At 43.9% G+C, this 21084-nt stretch overlaps 1 protein-coding gene across 1 annotated transcript in view; it reads right to left on the bottom strand.

Moving 5' to 3' along the window:
* LOXHD1 (lipoxygenase homology PLAT domains 1) overlaps positions 1-21084 on the bottom strand; it is a 365669-nt gene that overhangs the window by 219180 nt on the left and 125405 nt on the right. Inside the window, exons 8-9 of the mRNA XM_088476506.1 lie at positions 10132-10246; positions 490-570 (exon numbers count right to left, since the gene is read on the bottom strand). Of these exons, the coding sequence (XP_088332632.1) occupies positions 490-570; positions 10132-10246 (196 nt within the window). The remainder of the gene's footprint in view (positions 1-489; positions 571-10131; positions 10247-21084) is intronic.

Consider the following 21084-nt stretch of genomic DNA (forward strand, 5'->3'; position numbering starts at 1 on the left):
GACCCATGTGCACAGAACCTTAATTGAATCTACACTGGATTATTCCAAAGTATGTAACAAATTACACTAATGTGTTTTTTGTGGGTTCACAAGGGAAGGGAAAAAGGGTCCCCAAAACAGTATCTTTCCTTGGACGCATTGGGTTCTTAATAAGGCTCTGGATGCCACTAGTTCCTAAAGAATTGAAAAATGGTGCAGACAACAAAATGGCCGCCTCCACTTTACCGCCACCTGATATACTTTAGGCATTTTCATACTTTTTGAGAGGTAAGGTGGATGCCAGTGTGTAGAAAAGTAAAAAATAATTCTATTAACATAAGAAACATAACTTGGGGCCACTTCAAAAATATTTTTTTTCACTACAATAGTTTTCTTTATATCCCTTTACCACTCTCGCAGTTAAACTTGACACAAAGACGCAGACATGAGACAAGGCAGACAACTTTTTAAAATGGTTTGTGGGATGCTCACATAAACCACCATCCCTACCTTATTTTCTTGATTGGTCCGACATTATTTGTTTTTACCCGAAACACATCTGTTTTCGTCCTCTCAAACGCTGTTCTACTCCTATAACATACATATATGTTAGGGGGTTCAGCAACACAATAATATGGGTAAACATAAAAAGTGCACACCAACAGTAAAACCCCTCTCACAAACAAAAGATATATAAGAGAACAGTTGGTTAGCGCCGAGTCCCAGCGTCACTTGCATGCCATCTCAGGGAGAGGAGGTGGAAGCTGGGAAAACTGGAAAGATTCCACGTGACAATATTTGGAAGAAATGCAGTTATTATTTTTTGCGAAGGTCACACTCATCATTTCATACATTGCTTCCAAAAGTGTTTCTTGTGCGCGAAACACCAGCTATAAAACGCAAAATTGACCAGGATTCCAGGGTGGACGTAACGTTGCCCCAAAATCCCAGCAGGAAAAGTTACTTTTCTCATTGGGAGGCATTTCTAAAAACTGCTGCGCAGCTCACTGGGCAGAGAATGTGCTGTAACCGCTAGCAACCATCCAGCTATTTTCTCTCATTTTCTTCTGTACTAGAAAAATGGCAGAAAGAATCTGATTGGTTTCCATTGGTTACAGCACATTTGTTAGCACTAGTGTTTAGAAATGCTCCCCCCCCCCCCCCATGGCTTTGTATAGATGTACTGTGGGTGATTTTTTTTATAACATCCATTCACTTTGATAAATGCCCATTTGTCTGGGAAACATAGGGCAACTAGTGACATTGGGAGCAGATGAATCAGGACAGGTAGAGATGTTGCCCATAGCAACCAATCAGCTCATAGCTATCATTTTATAAAATGTACCTGATAAATGATAGTTTTAAGCTGATTGGTTGCTATGGGCAATTTCTCCACGTGTCCTCTTTAGAAGGTTTGATACCCACCCCTCCCCATTAACCTACTATGAGTAGAGGGCCACACTCAGGTCAGAAAAGGACATTTTCATACATTAATATTAATGTCACATTGAATATAGGATTCATAGGACTTGTAATGGATTTTAAGTAGAGATAGGCGGTTCTGTTTTCCTGAAAAACTGAAAAATCTGAACTTTGGGGTTCAGAGTATAACCCAGTCCTGGTTCGGATCACTTTTAGGGTCCAGAGTATAACCCAGTCCTGGTTCGGATCACTTTTGGGGTTCAGAGTATAACCGAGTCCCGGCCGGGGTTTGCTGTAAGTTTGGAACTCGAATTTCAGAAACGAATCTCGGCCTTTGGATTGTATGTAAAGAGGTCCAAAGTACAGATTTTACCTGTTCTAATTTTAAAGAATTTCAAAACCGAATCTGAATCATAACACTTGAGGGTGGTTTTGCCAACACCAAAACACGGGGGTCCGCGCACATCTATAAATTTATGCAGGGTTGCACAATACCCAGAATTTAGTATTCGGGGGACTACTGAATAGTTTTACAACTGATGATGTTCAGAATCAAACTGAATGTGAATCCCAGTTTGCGTAGGAAGGGAATATTCTGTAATCCTGGCATGGAAAACACAAATGGTGCCTCCAATGTTGCATTTTAATTGTTTTTGGGCGCCCATTAATTGTGGCTCATGGGGCACCCAATTAGACCGCGTTTAGCAGCGTAAATTGGCTAAACCCATCTGAAGTCCTGGTTAGGGCGCCCAAACAGCAGTATGGGTGCCCAAAACCAGGACTTATCGCACATTTCTGCTCGCCTCCTCAGGAGAGGACGAGCAGAAATGCCGGCGTCTGCAGCTGTTCGCGCCCGAACGGAGCTACAATTGAATTGCTCCTTCAGGCACCCGGTGGTGACGGCCGTCGCCGCTAACATTTGAATCGCCCCATGATTGTAATTCCACATACGCAGAAGAACTGAGGAGCTGATTCAGACTAGCTCGCTAGGAAGTGCTCGCTCGTAGCTGGCCGATATTTGCAATCTGCGCATGCGTATGTATCGCAATGCGCGTGTGCTAACCACTGCGAAAGGTCGGGAAGCGCTCACTCACCCAGCATAAACAGCCCAGCTGAATGAGTGACAGGAGAGGCTGTTTGTGGATGGTAACAGGGGCAGGCCACTAGAAACGGGGGAGTGGAGGTACGAATGCAGGCCTGTGTGTTTCAACGCCGTTTCAGAAGCGTGCATAATTAACAGGGAGCGTCATAGTACACGTCACCTGGTTGTATTTCACACTGAAGCGATCGCAGTGCTTGCGGCAAGGTATAGTCAACCTCAAGCGCTGCGAGCACATCCGATGGTGCTCGATATACCAATGTTTGCATGCACTTCCAGGAGAGGACTGCGCAAGTAGGCGTCTTATGAATGGCTGGTGGGCGTCTGCATACACTTAGTGATCGCACGCCAAGACATAGTGAGCGTGCTAATGCCTTCCCGTGTGATCGCCTGCCTTGCTGGGCGTGCGTTAGATTTGCATATGCTGGGAGCCTGGGAGCGAGCGATCGCATCTAGCGAGCGGGTCTGAATGAGCTCCTGAGTTCGGAATCAGTCTATGCACATTATATAGGCAGTAAGGGGATACTGGAAAATACAGATCCCACTTGGTGCCATATCTGACTACATCTCAATAAACTAAACAGATGATAAACTACGGTTTATCTCTGGGATAAAGGGGATAAAGCGTTTGATACAAATTAGCTGCTGCGTTTCGTTCAGTTTCTACTTTTAGAATAAAATGAAACGCAAAAATTAATCTAAAACTATAAACTGCAATTAGAAGTGCCAAACTACTTTCATTCAGTCATCGTTAGACGTCATTAAAGTTTCTGAACTCATCAGCAAAAGTTAAATTAGTCTTTTCTGATGTCCGGGTCATCGCTTGCTGATTTCTTTCTCTCTGCAACCTTTTTGTGTAGGATCATTTTGGAATCATCTGTTAATAAATTTATCTTAACCCCTTATGTCCCGAGTCTCTCACTTGAATATTTCAACCTATACATATATGTAAACGAAAGTCCATAAAGATTCCAGTGGTTCCCACCTCCAGACCTCAGCGCCACCTAACAGTGCATGTTTTCCAGATCTCCTTGGTGCACAGGTGTAGTCTTTACTGGCTCACACATTTTAAAAGATACACAGGTGGTAATCATTTCACTTGTGTTACTGAGGGGATGTGTAAAACATGCGCTGTTAGGGGTCCCTGGGGACCGGAGTTGGGAAACGCTGGCATAATGATTCCAAGAAGATAGGATTATTATTATTATTATTATTATTGTTTAAGACAAGTCTGCAGTGTGTAACCCATAGCGAGTAACCAAATTATAACTCTCATACTTCTACTGCAGGTTATTTGAGGTTAATGGATATATTGCCACAGTATTGTATAAGCTTATACATAAAAAAAACACCCACAGTACTCTATATTCTCATTGCACCATTTACAAGCCAACAACCCATACAGTATAATCTGCTTTATCTCAGTGACACTTATACTTAATAAAAAAATGCATTTACTTTAATAATTTTGCCATAAACCCTCAATTGGGAACCATGCAAATATTATTTAATTTTAATTTATTTTGTTCATGCATGTGAGTGTGCGTTTAATTGTGTGTGTATATATATATATATATATATATATACACATATACACACACATATACACAGTATATATATATATATATATATTTATTTTTAAAGCCACTATAAATCTGATCTGTAAATGGAAGATTAGCCCGTCGGGCTTCTCCTGTCGGCTTATAGACCAGCGGCATTTAGTCCACCGGTCTCTGAACTGCATCCCGTCCCTGCGGGTTTATATTGATACAATCCGGTGGTATTATGACATACTGCAATGTGATTTTGGGCTCCCAGATCGCATTGAGAATGTGATTATTGATAAGTGGGCCCTGTAGTGTTATAGTGTTATGGGTGGATAAAAGAAATAACATTGTATTCTTTTTAATTCTACAGAGAAAACTTTTTTCTCTTTCACTACAATATTTACTTATTAAGTGAAATGTATCTGTTTGATATGAGTTACTGTTCGCTCCTCTGTCATTATGTCATCGACGTCAGTAACCCCTTGTGTGCAGGGCAGAGGGTAGAAGCGCTATAATTGCCAAATACTCGCATTTTGGGCTCATCACAACTTTGCCCTTTGATTCTTCCATCTGCCCTTGTGACATCTGACTTCTATTAAATGAGGAATCTGGGAGTCGTAGTTCTAGACCACAGAAGATGATCTATTTAATCGCTACAAAACTGAAAATACAACCTATCATTTTACCTGCAGCAATACATGGCGTAAACATCTTAGAAACTAACTTTTACCTGTGTTTGTAGTCTGTTGTTATGGCAAAAATATTACTTTAAAAGCATTTTTTTTTTTTTTCAACCTGAACTTTTCAAAACACATTAAATACATGAAAATTGCACTCTTGTCTCTTTGCATTATTCTTAAACCAAGAAAGGCCGCCTCTGCCCAGCCCGGCTGTTGTGGGATTATAACTCCCATCGTCACGTTATAAAAGGTGAAAGATGGGATGCGTAGTTCAACAACAGTCAGGTAAAAGGTGCCAGTGACACCTGCATTAGACATTGACGTACAGTGCATATATTCTAATTTGTCATGTATTTGACTACCAGCGTAACCAACGCACCACCACTGACAGCCCGAAGCGGAGTGCCAGCACAGTGTAGACATTCTGGGCGTGGTACGTGATAGTCTCCTCTCTGATTTAGCATGCTTACACAGGGGTCAACATTTAACCTGAAAATACATGAAGTTTCATATGTTGTTTTTGCCATACGGGTAACGGAACATTGCAAAACCCAGTTATTGCTACCATACTGCGGAAGGTTCTAATGTCTCCGCGCAATGGAGGGAGCCATACGGTAAATTGATCCAATCTTCACGAGGATGCCGTCTACCAATTCAGCAGATAGCCGCAGCGCCACCAGGAATTGTTCAAATATTGCCTCAGGCCACAAGATGGCTGCCTTCTCTGTCTATTGGTGATCGCTGCATTTTAAGATTGTGTTTACAGCGACGCAATTGAGCACTACATCTTATTTTATTACAGAACAGGCAGAGGCAGATTCACTGACATTTCCAGAACTGAAGAGACTAGCGGGTCTACTAAAGCATCTAAAACAGAGAAGTGGAGGTAGAGGTCACAGCAACCAATCAGATTCTGTCTATCATTTTCTAGATTGGTTGCTGGGCAACACCACAACTTGTCTGTTTTAGACACTTTACTAAATCTACCAATAGGTGTTGCTATTAGCAACCAACAAGATGCTAGTCATCAATTGCTAGAGTTTACTAAATATTTCACAGCAGGAATCTAGGCCCCCATTTATCAATTAAGGTAACCACCAGCACAATTTTGTTTAATATCACTGTGATACAAATGAAAAATCCACTGGTATTTACCAATACTTACCCCTCCGGTGAGGTCCAGCGAAGTCCTCCGCCTCGGCGAGGTCCTAAGCTGGGCTGTTGGCCAGCGCCGGGGTGCGCGACGGTCGGTCTGCGCATGTGCATGACACGAGGACCCGGCAGTGCCTGCAAGGCTTTGCTGAAGCCGGAAAGGCAGCAGCGGGTCCCCATTTCCCAGACCCGGCGCGCTGCTGTGACAAACAGCGATAATCTTAGATTAACGCTGTTTGTTAAATCCAGAAACTATGCCATAACCCCTTTAGCGCTCGTTGATAAATGGGGGCCCAAATTAGTTGCTAAGGGTAACGACTCCACTTTTCCTTTTTAGAAATGTCAGTAAATCTACCCAGCAGTGCGGAGTTTTCATTATCATTAGTGTTTCCTCCTCTGGTGCCCTCTCTGCCTGCACTATATTTACATTTACATCAATACATCTTTCCCTCAGGGCATTGAGGGGTCTAGTTACTAAGCAGTGTTAGGAGACAGAGTGAAAAGTGATAGGAAAGTGATAAGGTACCAGCCAATCAGCTCCCAACTGTCATTTTTCAAACACAGCCTGTGAGATGACAGTTGGGAGCTGATTGGCTGGCACCTTATCACTTTCTTATCACTTTTCACTCTGTCTCCTAACACTGCTTAGTAACTAGACCCCTAAATCATTTATATCTCTAGTTGCAAGAGACATTATGTATTATATACAGGTGCTGATTCAGAGGTGGGAGTTCAGTGACAAATAAGGAGTAACTTTGCCCCCGGGCAAACCATGCATGAAATACATTTCCTGGGCAAGATGTACTGAAGTGAAAAATGCGGTAAAACCCCAGAAAATTGAGTTTTCGGGAGTTTTACTGCATTTTCCATATGTACTAAGCACTGGAATGCCAACGCCGTCTTCAGGTGGCGTTACCCAATAAAAGTATATGGGCTTCTTACTGAGACGCTCCCCTTTAGAGGGATCCAATCGGATTCCTCCTATCTCCCCCCGTGGCCCGTGGCCTTCTACGCATTCACAGAAGGACACTAAAGGGACTTCTAAAGCTGCATGCACACACAACGATGGAGTTAATGAACGATTTTAGTAAACGATTTTCTACCTTGAAAAAATGAACTAAAATCATTTACTAAAGTTGTTAATTTACTATGTTCATTTAAATGTAATGAACGATTTTTATGAACTACAAACGATTTTTGCATATTCCCTTAATGAAAATCGTTGAGTTGACAAGTCTGACTGAACTACAAACTACAAACGACAAACTACAAACGTGAACGCGCATGAACGATAATCGTTGATCGTTTGACTCAGAAAGTGAACGATTTTTGCAAACGATTATCGTTAAACGATACTGCAATTTAGATTTGAGTTTGGACACCCCCCTCCCAAATCTAATCTAATCTCTAAACATTTTACATCTCCTGAGAATTAGATTGTTAAATGCAGGCTTCTAAGCATCCTAAGGACTAAATTGCTCTAGAGTCGGCACTTTGCTGCTGAATGGGAAACGAAGGGCCGAAAACCTTAAAATGTGAATGGATTTTGATGAGAGCGGAACTAGCGGGCCGGGAAGGACTCACAATCCTCTCACAGGGCTAATCGCTGTGGAACAGAGCGTCGTCCTGGCAGGAGGCGACGAGCGAGATTGTCATCGTCTCTGCTCCGCCGAGCAAACTCTCTCCAAACAGATGGAAATTATACAGAGGAAAGTCTAATTCTCAGCGTATGGCAAAAAGCAAAGCTTTTGAAATCTCATGTATTTTCTTTACCAGTCCCACTTCACATTCTGTACAGAGGGTATGTAAAGGGAATGCTTCACTGCTCCTAACACGTGGAACAGTGCGGTTACCTCTTCTCTGTGCTGTAACAGGGATAAAACACAATACAATGCATTTTAACAACAAAAAGAGACAAATTGAAGGCACACGTCCAATACATAATGCTCACGTCGATTTATTGTGGCAGTCCTACCCGCGTGGTAGCAGGCTGCAACACATTCTCAATATAAGCCACAAATACAGTCACTGACCTAAATAATAGTAACAGCGTCCAGTCCATAACTGATCACTCTATTTATCGGTAAATGTAAACGTATTGCCTTTACACTACGACAATGTTCTTACCTGGGTTTCTCTAGTTTCTTGGCAATTGCAAAAAAAAAAAGTTTACATTAATTACCTAATTCAGCTCCGGATAAGGTAGTTGTTAATTAACGAGAGAAAAACAACATTCTGCTGGTGTTTCCCCCACTTATTTTCCAATGCAATAACCTTTCCTGAATAATTTATGATTCTCTTTTTCTTTTGAACATTAATTAATTACCTCCTTCAGCTCAGGTTATCGCCGTTAAAAAAACTACGGTGGAAAGTGGACCAGAACATTGTCACACTTGCACCATCAAGCAGTGGAAATGGGTCATATTGTAAAGTCTGTGTGGGAATCTCCCATATGCAACCATGGCACAGTGACATCTAGTGGGTAACTTGCAATGAAAAAAATCACATTAATTATCAGTGCCTTATATTTAAAGCAACTCCCAGGCATGGGACAGATGTGTTTTACTCCACCAAAAGTACTTCCCTAAACTTATACTAGTTATGTGCCTTGGACCTCAAATGGCGGAGCATCCATTTTGTGTTCTCAGCCATTTTGCATCCTATCAACTTGCTAGGAGTCAGTGACATCACTGTGATATGTCCCTGAGTAATAATTATGAGGGCTGACTAATATTCATGAGGCGCAGTACTGGTTCCTAGGAGACTATTTGTTCATCCCATAATAGGATTGTTTCCAGTGGGTGTAGGTGACAAACGCCACTTCATCTGGCTCGGCTGTCAGATGTAATATTAACATAGCCACGCCCCCATCTCATTACTTTCCCAGCTCTCACATATATATATATATTCAGTCTTTACAAAAATGGATCCGGTCATATCATTGAGCTACATTGAGCTGATTGGTTGCTATGGGCAACTTCTCCACACTTTTCACTGCTTGATACATAAACCCCTCAGTTACAGAGAAAAAGGAAGTTAAAGGGGTTATCTTTTTTCATTTTTTGGGGATCTTTAATCAAAAATAACAAAAGAAGGACTCCTGTGTTTAACTCATAGCAACCAATCAGATATTAGCTTTCATTAGTCTGACTACACCTGGCAGCTGATATCTTATTGGTTGTTCTGGGTTATATCACTTTGCACCATATTATTAAATATGTCCCAGCCCTCCCTAAAACCACCCATAGAAGGGGGGATAAAATATAGTATCATAGATAAAATGGGCTGGGCTAAAAATAAATAGGCGGGGCACGGACTAGGCTAACATTTCAGTGCTATTCACGATCTAGAGCAGGGGTCTTCAACCTTGGCCCTCCAGCTGCTGTGGAACTACACATCCCAGCATGCACTGCCATAGTTTTAGCATGCTGCTATATCAAAAAGGTGGCAGTGCATGCTGGGATGTGTAGTTCCATAGCAGCTGGAGGGCCAAGGTTGAAGACCCCTGATCTAGAGCTAAGTATTTACATGAGGGGGGCACTGTAGCTATGTGGTGGTGCAGGACCAACACTGTTAGGAAAAAAACATGCCCTGTCAATGGAGGGTATCAGCTATGCCAGGGGCCACAATTTTTTATTTAAAGAGGGCCACATACGGCCTACAGCAGAGGTTCCTAATCTCTGCCATTACGGTCCAGGTTTTAAAGGATATCCATGCTTGAGCCCGGATGGTTAAATCCAACTGACTGAAGAACTAATGCAGTCAACTCTGCTCAAGCATGGATATTCTTAAACCTGGAGTGTAATGGTGCAGTTTTGTAACCTCTGGCCTACAGGACACCTGATAGACAGGCCTGCCTTATATTGTGGGTGAGGGTATATCAGGTAATTTCTCACAAATGTCTCTTTATTGTCTCCCAATGTAATGCTCATCTGAATATTATTATCTATTATAAAGCTCATTACATAATTAAGGGGACATTGTGGCTGCATTTATTTTAAATGTAATGATTTCTCCATTTCAAGATTTTCAAGGTAATTTCGTTTTAGACGGAGCTTCATGAGTTATGCTGCCATATAGAATTCTACTTACCTGAGGTCCGGTATCTCCCCGAGTCCAGGAAGTGCCCCAAGTGCTCCAAAACCCGTGTGATGCCCTTGTGCTACACCTTCCATTGGCATGAATGGTAAGTTTATGTGGCAGGGTCACTGCCCGCAGGCCACACGCACACACGGTACACAATAATACTCACTTGCTGGTGAGATGAATCTTGGGAGTGATTCCAAACTCCCCAAAGAGGGTGATGAAGACATTGGCGTCTGTGCCAGCTCCTCGTACATCTCCAGTTATGGTGACCACTTCATACACTATAATGAGGAGAGGGCAAAGCTTGTTACCTTAGCGGAATATATTAATCACTCCATTGTCATCAGCACAACGTGAAGATTTAAATCACTACTTATAGCGAAGCCCAGAAGCCCCTGTGATGGCTGAGGAGGGGGTGAGCTTGTGGGGTGTGAGTGCTCGCTAACAGGTCTGCGCTCTTGGTCCAAATCTTAGAATGAATCATTTGAAGCCACTTTATTGTTGTATGAAGAATGAGGGACTGGTCCGACCCTGTACCTACTGTATATCCTACCTGGCAGGGACGGCGGCCGGACAGGAGGACACCGGAATGGCTGAGGTGGAAAGTAATAGCCAATAGGCAGAGTGACAAGCAATAATAGTTAGTCTTCTTCCGACATTGTCCGTCCCATAGCAGAGAGATTGGCTGGTGGGTGCAAGGAATCTGCTTACAGAGCAATGTCCTGGGGTTACAGCACTAATAGTAAGAAAGTCTAAGCATATTGAGGGTAAATGTAATAGATTACATAGACTATGCAGGTATCGGCGAATTCCCGGAAGCAAAACCAAAATGGTTTTGCCTCTTAAATGATTGCTCCTTTAAAACATTAGGAAGATTTGCCGGGAATTTGCCCATTGCTGCATTGGGCAGGCTATTACACTTACCCCATAGTATATAATGGAATCTGTATTTAATGCCGACAGCGGAACCACGACGGCCCTAATTCCCGACGGGGGCTGGTAAGTAACCTAACCCTTCCCTCTCCCCCTCCTAACCCTCCCTTAGTGGTGCCTAACCCTAACCTCTCCCCCATTAGTGCCTAAACCTAACCCCCCCCCCAGTACCCTAAACCTACAAGGGGTGGGGGGAGGGTGCCTAACCCTACCCTCTCCCTTTAATGCCCAACCCTAACCTCCCCCCCTTTAGTGCCTAAACCTAACCCCCCCCCGTACCCTAAACCTTCACGGCGGAGGGGTGCCTAACCCTAAGTCCCTAAACCTAGGGACTAGGACCCCCGGCTTGCCTTTGTTCGGTATGCTGGGTGTCAGTATTTTGTAGCGGGGCTAAAGGTAGGCGTCTTGATTTCGACGCCTATCTTTAGTCCCCTGTCGGGCTGTCAGTGTCGGGATATCGGCGGGCAGGATAGTGCCCGCTGGTATCCAGACTGTATCCCATATATAATATTTGCCATTTACACAAGTGATACAATAAATACATGTTTTTGCCCCCCCCCCAACCTGTTACACTGTTAATATTATATAAACATCCTGATACTGGAGTTACTTGGCACAGTCATGGCAATCGATCCGTGCCAGGTCAAGTGTCATTGTCCTGTGCCGTGTATGACCCTTCACAGACCCATCACGCCAACACATTATAGAAACAAGACACCATCGGACGGTCCGTGCGCTCTCCCTGATCTGCATCTTACAGTACAGCACTAAATAGATGGCGTGTTATACTGCATGCGCCATCAGCAGCGCTATTGGCATCAGAAAGACAAAGGTGGGCATTTAAAATGTAAAAGGTAGAGAGAAAAGGGGAAAATACAGGATTTTATATACTGATGACCTGCATATACTATATCTAGAGAAGGATGGTATATATATGAAAGCTATATTAAGCCTGATGCTGAGTTAGAACCTTGTTAGATGTTAGTCACACGCATCTCAATATATATATATCCGCCTGTGGAGTATGCGTCAGGTTTACGTTCGCCGTAGTTACACCCAGATACGCTCAAATACAAACATTTTTTTTATTAATATATATATTTTTTAATGCATTTGGCATTAGGCGAGATACAATACTGATATAATCTTCATTCTCGTTCCAGGCACCCAGCAAGCCAAAAGCAGGTGCTCTCACACCCCTAGTTACGGCAATGTACACTTATGACTGAAGAGACGAAACTGGGCAGCAATTGGGGTCCTCACATAAACAACGTTCCTGAGCAAGTGTCATCGGCCTGCGCACAGTTGGATGTGAGCGTGAATACGCCCATTCTACCTAATACAGAGTAGGTGCCAGTGTGCACTGATGATGAGCGTATGGATAGGGAGTGCCCTTACTGCCTCTTATAATGAAGACTGGGGGGTATTTATCATGCTGAGTAATGATTCTGCAATGTTTATTATTGGCTAGTGCCTGTGGTTGTGTATTGAGCGGTTGCCCTGGTTTCCCTGTGCTGTAAATGCAGGGAGAGAACCTCCCCCAGGCAGCTACCCCCTACACCAGGGGTGGCCGGACTTTTGTGACCAGGGATCTACTTTGTTCACTCACTTACTTACCAGCATCTATGGACCCGATTTACAGGTGCAGGATTTACCGATGTTTGCACTACTGAGCAATGTACTTATGTTACTGTGAAATCTCAGGGGCAAACGCAGAATTTTTACATGGGGTTTCCACACACACACATATATATATATATATATATATATATATATATATATATACTGTGTATTTATATATATATATATATATATATACACATACACACACACACACACACATGTCATACATACATTACACAACCACTTACCTTGCAGGAGCTACGGGTTGTAGACCTGATGATGATGGGACCTGGCAGGTTGGCACCATGTAATTAGGCCCCTCCCCCTAGTGACAAAATGCTGCAAATTATGCGATTTTAAGGGAATTACATCATATTGGCTCCACCTCCTCCTGTTCAACCCGCGAATCGCTTAAGAAGATGGTGCCTGCTCTCCAGTCTGGGGTTTCTGGGTACTCAGAAACATCCCCTGTGTGCGCTAGTGAATCTCCTAATGGTACAATGGCAATCACAGTTACCTATGGGATCGCTGGCATGAGAGACGGTGACTGTATATTTTTGCAGATGTAAATCCTAAGTAATCGCCATCGTGCAGACATAGAGTCCACCTCTGAATCAGACTCACAGGCGCTATGCTGCACACAGGCGCTATGCTGCACATAGGAGCTATGCTGCACACAGGCGCTACGCTGCACACAGGCGCTACGCTGCACGCAGGGGCTACGCTGCACACAGGCATTATGCTGCACACAGGAGCTATGCTGCACACAGGCGCTATGCTGCACACAAGCGCACTAATTCTGTTTTCCCAACAGATCTCATATATATAAAATACAGGAGTATTAAACAAAAATAATAGGCACAAAAAAAAACATAAAAAATACACCCAGTCATTCTGAGGTGTACAGTTGCCACAAATCTGCTATCTCTTACATTCCTCCCCATACCATAAACTTGTAATAAACTGTAATTATCTCCACTGCTTAATAAAATAAAGGGTTGTCTTATTTAAAAAAGAAATTAGTCAGTCACTCAGTGTCTGTGTGTGTGGCTGGGAGCCAGTGCTTGGGGTGGTATGGTACCACAGCAGGACGACAACGTGCCCTGGCAGCGTCACATATAACACAATCACTCCCCACAGACTACCTCCGGGAACGGCTTCGGCACTTGCAGAAAGTTTGCTGCTGCCAGTCCGGGAATGTGCTTGGCGCTGTAAGGAGCCTATGTGCTGGTGTGATAGCAGCTTGCCGTGACACTAAGCATGCTCTGTGGGGCCAGATAAGCGGACAGCCTCAGCGGCGGCTCCTTACAGCGCGTGGGTGATGTCATTATGTCACCCGCGCGCTGCACTACTGGGAGCTGGGCTTCTGAGGCTCCATAAGCCATTTCAGGTTTATTTTACTTCAGTTGGTCGCAATCTACCGACGGATGCCTTGTGAGCTAGCGGTAGATCGCAATCTACCTTTTGGCCAGGTCTGCCTTAGACCCTACCTACCAACCAAGTTTTGCTACACATGATGGCCTACAGTAAGTTACAAGCTGACTTGGCGGCACTTTCCCAGCGAGTGGCTGAGGCCCCTTCACCCACTACCCAGAACACATTTACATCCTGGATTTCAAAATCCGCCGAGTCCCTGCACTGGACTCAGGGACAAAAAGTCGCTGCACAAGAGACTCGGGGTTCTCGGCCCTCGTAGCACAACGATTAGAGCTGGTCTAGGACTCTTCAGATCCTGCCAGGCTCGTAGGCAGTGCTACCACATAGTCTGCCAGCTGTGGGCATCACTCAGCGGTGAGATGGCACAGCAAAAAGTACACAGCCCAATCGTATACTCCATCAGGGGTTGTCTACAGCCCATTTGACGTGGTGTACCCACAGGAGCGTGCTGATCTTCAGGTGAGCCCAACCACACTGGTAGAGGACATATCAGGCAGAGTGGCAGGGAACAGCAAGTCGTAGGCTCCAGCGGCCGCGATCCAGAGAAGACGCTAACTTAGAACTCCCACAGTGTCATCTCTTAAGGTGCGTACACACTGGGCGATAAAGTGGACGACTGAACGATAACGATATCGTTATCGTTCAGTCGTCCACTTTATCGTCCATTTTTAAGCCCAAAAAGATGAACGATGACGACGACGCGCGTTCCCGCGGGTCGTTCGTCATCATCGTTCATCGGGCTGACATGCAGGCCAACCTGACGATCTCGTCAGGTTGCTGCATGTCAGGGAATGGGGGAGAGAGCCCGGCGCTGAACGATATCGTTAATGATATCGTTCAGCGGCTGTGCTCAATGTCATGAACGACATTGAGCACACCCTGCCGGGGACAACACTACACGATATCGCTCAGTGAGCATATCGTCTAGTGTGTACGCACCTTAAAGCTCAGCTGCCTCCCTCTCAGCAATACTTTCCCCAGTTAAGGTGGGTAAGAGAGACATTGTTAATGATTACTAGTTCAGTACTGAAGGGATCACTGGTAGGGGATGGAAGAGTCTCTGAGTGTGGCTAATACTTGTGACATTTCTGTATATCTTATATATAAAATTAATTGGTCTGTCCGGTTATGCATTCGAAACTAACGCGAGATGATCCAGTTGGATCCTGGCCATGTTTTAGGGGGGTTAGGGTCCTGGTTGAACCTCCCGTTGGTGTACACTGGGCAGAACTTTGACCCACGGAGCCTGAGCCTTCCACTGGATGGATTTGGAAAACTTCACAGAGGGGTGGCAATTGGTCTGAGATGCCTAATGGAGTGATTAGGGTCCTGGTCGGACCTCACGGTGGAGTGCGCTGGGCAGCACTTTGACTCAGGCAGCCAGTTCTGGGCCTTCCAGCGGATGGATTTGGACGGCATCCCATATAAGCGGGGTATCGTGCGGGAGCGATAGCCGCTGCCTTTCTCAAGGCGGTGAGAATTTCGCACATATAATCCCGGTATCCACACAGGGCGCAACATACGCCCGATTTCCGTCCAACACTGCATCAAGAAGAGAATGCCTATACCCATGGAGTGGAGTGTCAGCTCTTATATAATGATCTAAGTACTGACCCACTGCTCTGGAACTCACTCCCTCACTCTATCAGACTTTCTCCACACCTTCAGACGAGCCATCAAGACTTACTGCTCCATAAAGGACTATCAGCCATCATAACTCTCTACTCAGTACCCCCGACCGTCCACCTACCCTGGCACCCCGGTTACCCTCCTAGGTCTTCTCCCTTCCCCCCATAGACTGTGAGAACTCATAGACAGGGCCCTTTTCCCTTATTCTCTCCTCCTAGCACTATCACTGTCACCAGAGCGCCTGTGTTCTCCTGTCCCCATTCTTCCTGCGGTGACTCTGTTCCAGTTTGTTAGCCCATTTTGTGAGTACAGGCTAATTGATTGATGTGAGGAGACTGAGCAGCCCTGAGCGGGAAGCAGGTGCGCTTGCAGCGAGCACCTACCATTCACACCTGTAGAACAGACGATTACCTGGACTCCCCTCCCAGACAGCTGCAGTGTAGAAACAAAAAGGAAAGAAGCCAGCGCACTGCTTTGAAGAAAACAAGTACAACAAAAAAAGCAAGGACGTGAAAAAGAAAAACCAGGGGACTTCAAACCATAAGCCAAATAGCACAGGCAGTAGCACAAGCAATAGTGCAGGTAATAGCAGTGGCAATAGGACAGGTAGTACTGCAGGTGATGGCCTAAGTAACACAGTGGGTAAGAGCACAGCTAGCAATGCTGGTAAGAGGGCAGGTAGGAGCATAGGTAATAATGCAGCTAAAAGTGCAGGTAATACAACAGGCAATAGTGCAGGTAATATCGCAGGTAAGAGTGCAGGTAATATCGCAGGTAAGAGTGCAATTAGTATCACAGGTAATAGTGCAGATAATAAGAACAGGTAAGAGCACAGCTAACAGTGCAGGTAAGAGGGAAGGTAGAGCATAGGTAAGTGTACAGGTTATAGCATAGGTAATAGTAAAGGTTATAGGACAGGTAATAGCACAGGTAACAGGGCAAATAATAGTGCAAGTAAGAGCACAGCTAAGAGTGCACGTAAGAGGGCAGGTAGAAGCATAAGTATTAGTACAGGTTATAGGGCAGGTAATAGTACAGGTAAAAAAGCATAAGTAATATTGCAAGTAATAGCATATCACAGGTAATAGCAGAGGTAAACACAGTGTAGGTAAAAACACAAGAAATAGTATAGTTAATAGCACAGGTAATAGTGTGGGTAAAAGCACAGTTAATAGTGCAGATAGTAGCACAGTTAATAGTGCATTTAATATAATAGGTTACAGGATAGGTAATAACACAAAATATAAAGATAAGAGAATAGCACAGGTATTAGAGTAGGTAATAACACAGATAATGGTGCAGATAGTAGCTCATTAGTGAAGGTAATAGCACTGCTAATATCGCAGATAATAGGGCAGGTTGTAGCACAGGTAATAGTGTCAGTAATAGGGCAGGTAATACCACAGGTAATATGGCTGTTATTATAGTGCAGGTAAGAGCACAGGTAATAAGTCAGGTAAGAAGGGAGCTAGAAGTACAGGTAATATTGCAGGTAATAGCACAGGTAACATTATAGGCAAAAATACAAGTAATAGTACAGGTAATAGGGCAGGTAGTAGCACATGTAATAGTGCTGGTAATATCCTAGGTTATAGGATATGTAACAACACAGCAGGTAATAGCATAGATAATAGCACAGGTAATAGGGCAGGTAATAGCATAGATAATACCACAGGCTATAGGGCAGGTAATAGCATAGATAATAGCACAGGTAATAGCATAGATAATTGCACAGGCTATAGGGCACGTAATAGCATAGATAATAGCACAGGCTATAGGGCAGGTAATAGCATAGATAATAGCACAGGTAATAGCATAGATAATAGCACAGGTAATAGGGCAGGTAATATCATAGATAATAGCACAGGTAATAGGGCAGTAAATAGCATAGATATTAGGGAAGGTAATAGCATAGATATTAGGGAAGGTAATAGCATAGATAATAGAACAGGTAATAGGGCAGGTAATAGCATAGATAATAGCACAGGCTATAGGGCAGGTATAAGGATAGATAATAGCACAGGCTATAGGGCAGATAATAGCATAGATAATAGAACAGGTAATAGGGCAGGTAATATCATAGATAATAGCACAGGTAATAGGGCAGTAAATAGCATAGATATTAGGGAAGGTAATAGCATAGATATTAGGGAAGGTAATAGCATAGATAATAGAACAGGTAATAGGGCAGGTAATAGCATAGATAATAGCACAGGCTATAGGGCAGGTATAAGGATAGATAATAGCACAGGCTATAGGGCAGATAATAGCATAGATAATAGAACAGGTAATAGGGCAGGTAATAGGATAGAAAATAGCACAGGCTATAGGGCAAATAACAGGATAGATAATAGGGCAGGTAGTAGCATAGATATTAGCACAGGTAATAGGGCAGGTACTAGCACAGGTAATAGGGCAGGTAATAGCATAGATAATAGCACAGGCTATAGGGCAGGTAATAGATAATAGCACAGGCTATAGGGCAGGTAATAGCATAGATAACAGCACAGGTAATAGGGCAGGTACTAGCACAGGTAACTAATAGGGAAGGTAATAGGATAGATAATAGCACAGGCTATATGGCAGGTAACAGCATAGATAATAGCACAGGTAATAGGGCAGGTACTAGCACAGGTAATAGGGCAGGTAATAGCATAGATAATAGCACAGGCTATAGGGCAGGTAACAGCATAGATAATAGCACAGGTAATATGGTAGGTAATAGCATAGATAATAGCACAGGCTATAGGGCAGGTAATAGATAATAGCACAGGCTATAGGGCAGGTAATAGCATAGATAATAGCACAGGTAATAGAGCAGGTACTAACATAGGTAATAGGGCAGGTAATAGCATAGATAATTGCAAGGCTATAGGACAGGTAATAGATAATAGCACAGGCTATAGGGCAGGTAATAGCATAGATAATAGCCAAGGTAATAGGGCAGGTACTAGCACAGGCTATAGGGCAGGTAACAGCATAGATAATAGCACAGGTAATAGGGCAGGTACTAGCACAGGTAATAGGGCAGGTAATAGCATAGATAATAGCAAGGCTATAGGACAGGTAATAGATAATAGCACAGTCTATAGGGCAGGTAACAGCATAGATAATAGCACAGGCTATAGGTCAGGTAATAGCATAGATAATAGGGCAGGTAATAGCATAGATATTAGCACAGGCTATAGGTCAGGTAATAGCATAGATAATAGAGCAGGTATTAGCACAGATAATAGCACAAGTGATAGGGCAGGTAATAGCACAGGTAATAGTAATAATGCAGGTACAGTAGATAGAGGGAAATTTGCCCAGCTGCTAATGCAAAAACTCAGACTGTGAAGGTGATGAGCACCACGGCACAGACACTTACCGCCCACTGTTATACCTTATTGCCGGCAACAGGACCAGAGAGGGAGCAAAGTCCAGGTATAGGGGTAATCTATGGAGTAATGTGAAACAGGAAGGTGCCTCATTACGCCGGGCGGCTCATTATAGAGCTCACCTCATACTTATTACTAGCATTGGCTATGATCTGTAAAGTGCCATAGCGATCCACAATGCCAGACTATTGGGAAGATCAGGACATATATTAAACAGGGACTTACAGGGTAGGCAAAAAATGCAGACATGAATAGAAAGGGTTGTGAGGACCCTGCTCCTGAGCTTACAATGTAACTGCAGAATTGTCTGTAAAAGTAACCCGCCATGGCATGCCCTTAGATGGACATGTGCGGTGGGAGGATTATTCGGCGCTATTAGTACCACGTCTTCGTACTATAATTCCTTCTTTCACAAAGTCTCCTAATAAATCAGTACAATGCAACACAAAGGAACACACGTGACAATATCAGTGACCACACATGCATCACACCACAACAATATCAACCTATTGTATCATTAGTATCCAAAAGTCGACTAAATAAACACACTTGGGGCGCAACTCTGTCACCAGTGCCGGAATGGAACATGTATAGTCTCGCACCCCCCCAGCATGTATATTTCCTGCTCTGAGGGGTTTACATATATATCCAACAACTGTTTAAGTCTTGACCCTTGACGCCAGCTGTGGGGTAAATGCAGCGCAGAAGTCATATCTCTGCTGTGCCCCAATATTTGCAGTATATCGCGCTACTTGGTCTCCCAGAAATCTAGGGACTGACGAGAGGTTTGTCCATTCCCTAAAATCTACTCTATGACAAAAGCTGCAAAACAGTAACACAAATGTATTCCCAACAATTCTGTTACCAATCTATAGGTTTCCAAAGGAAAAAATCCAAGACTAAAGGCCATATTCAATTAGCCGCGAAAAGTGCAGTTTGGAGAAAAGTTTTCGCCGATTTTGACTTTTCGTCTAGAGTTCAAATCATCTCCGCATTCAATTGCCGGAGTTTTGCGCCTAAGCGGAAAAAAACAGGAGAAAAGATGTCACATAGGCAGGCAAATTGGAAGTGCAAAATCTCTATTTTGGGGTGCAAATGGGGGGATTGGTCCAGGACCCTTTGGGAACCCCCCTAATGACTAATCAGTCAAAAAAAACATAAAATTTTTTGGAGAAGACCCCAAAAATGACATGTCATTTTTGGGGTGAAAATGAAAAAAGTGTTGAAAAATGGGTAAAAAGTGGTGGGTCCTGGTACTTTGGGGGGCTATATAGATGGGACAGGTGTTTTGGGGATTGCACGAGGCTGCAGCAGGTGTATTTTTCAGATTTTTTAAATGTTCATTTTAGAGACTTCAAAATATGCTAGTGCCCCTTTTCATGTACCCCAAATTTGACTTCGGTACTTATTTTTCCACCAAAAAAACGTACTTTCTATTATTTTTCAGCGTTTATGCCAGTTGTTCCCAATCTGTGTATAGTGGCACCCTGGGGTGCCTCGGGACACTCTCAGGGGTGCCTCAGGATGGTGGTCCAGCACCAAATCAAACTATTTATGGTCAGAGGCAAAATCATAAAATATGTTGACAAACAGAAGCGCAACCCTGCCCAACACCACATAACTGACCCTAAGGATGACAGGGCAGCACATCCCTGCCCAACACCACATAACTGACCCTAAGGATGACAGGGCAGCACATCCCTGCCCAACACCACATAACTGAGCCTAAGGATGACAGGTCAGCACATCCCTGCCCAACACCACATAACTGACCCGAAGGATGACAGGGCAGCACATCCCTGCCCAACACCACATAACTGACCCTAAGGATGACAGGGCAGCACATCCCTGCCCAACACCACATAACTGACCCGAAGGATGACAGGGCAGCACATCCCTGCCCAACACCACATAACTGAGCCTAAGGATGACAGGTCAGCACATTCCTGCCCAACACCACATAACTGACCCTAAGGGTGACAGGTCAGCACATCCCTGCCCAACACCACATAACTGACCCTAAGGATGACAGGTCAGCACATCCCTTCCCAACACCACATAACTGACCCGAAGGATGACAGGGCAGCACAACCCTGCCCAACACCACATAACTGACC

The sequence above is a fragment of the Taudactylus pleione genome, unplaced genomic scaffold (assembly GCF_031769625.1).
Source record: "Taudactylus pleione unplaced genomic scaffold, aTauple2 ptg000189l, whole genome shotgun sequence".
Taxonomy (NCBI): Eukaryota; Metazoa; Chordata; class Amphibia; order Anura; family Myobatrachidae; genus Taudactylus; species Taudactylus pleione.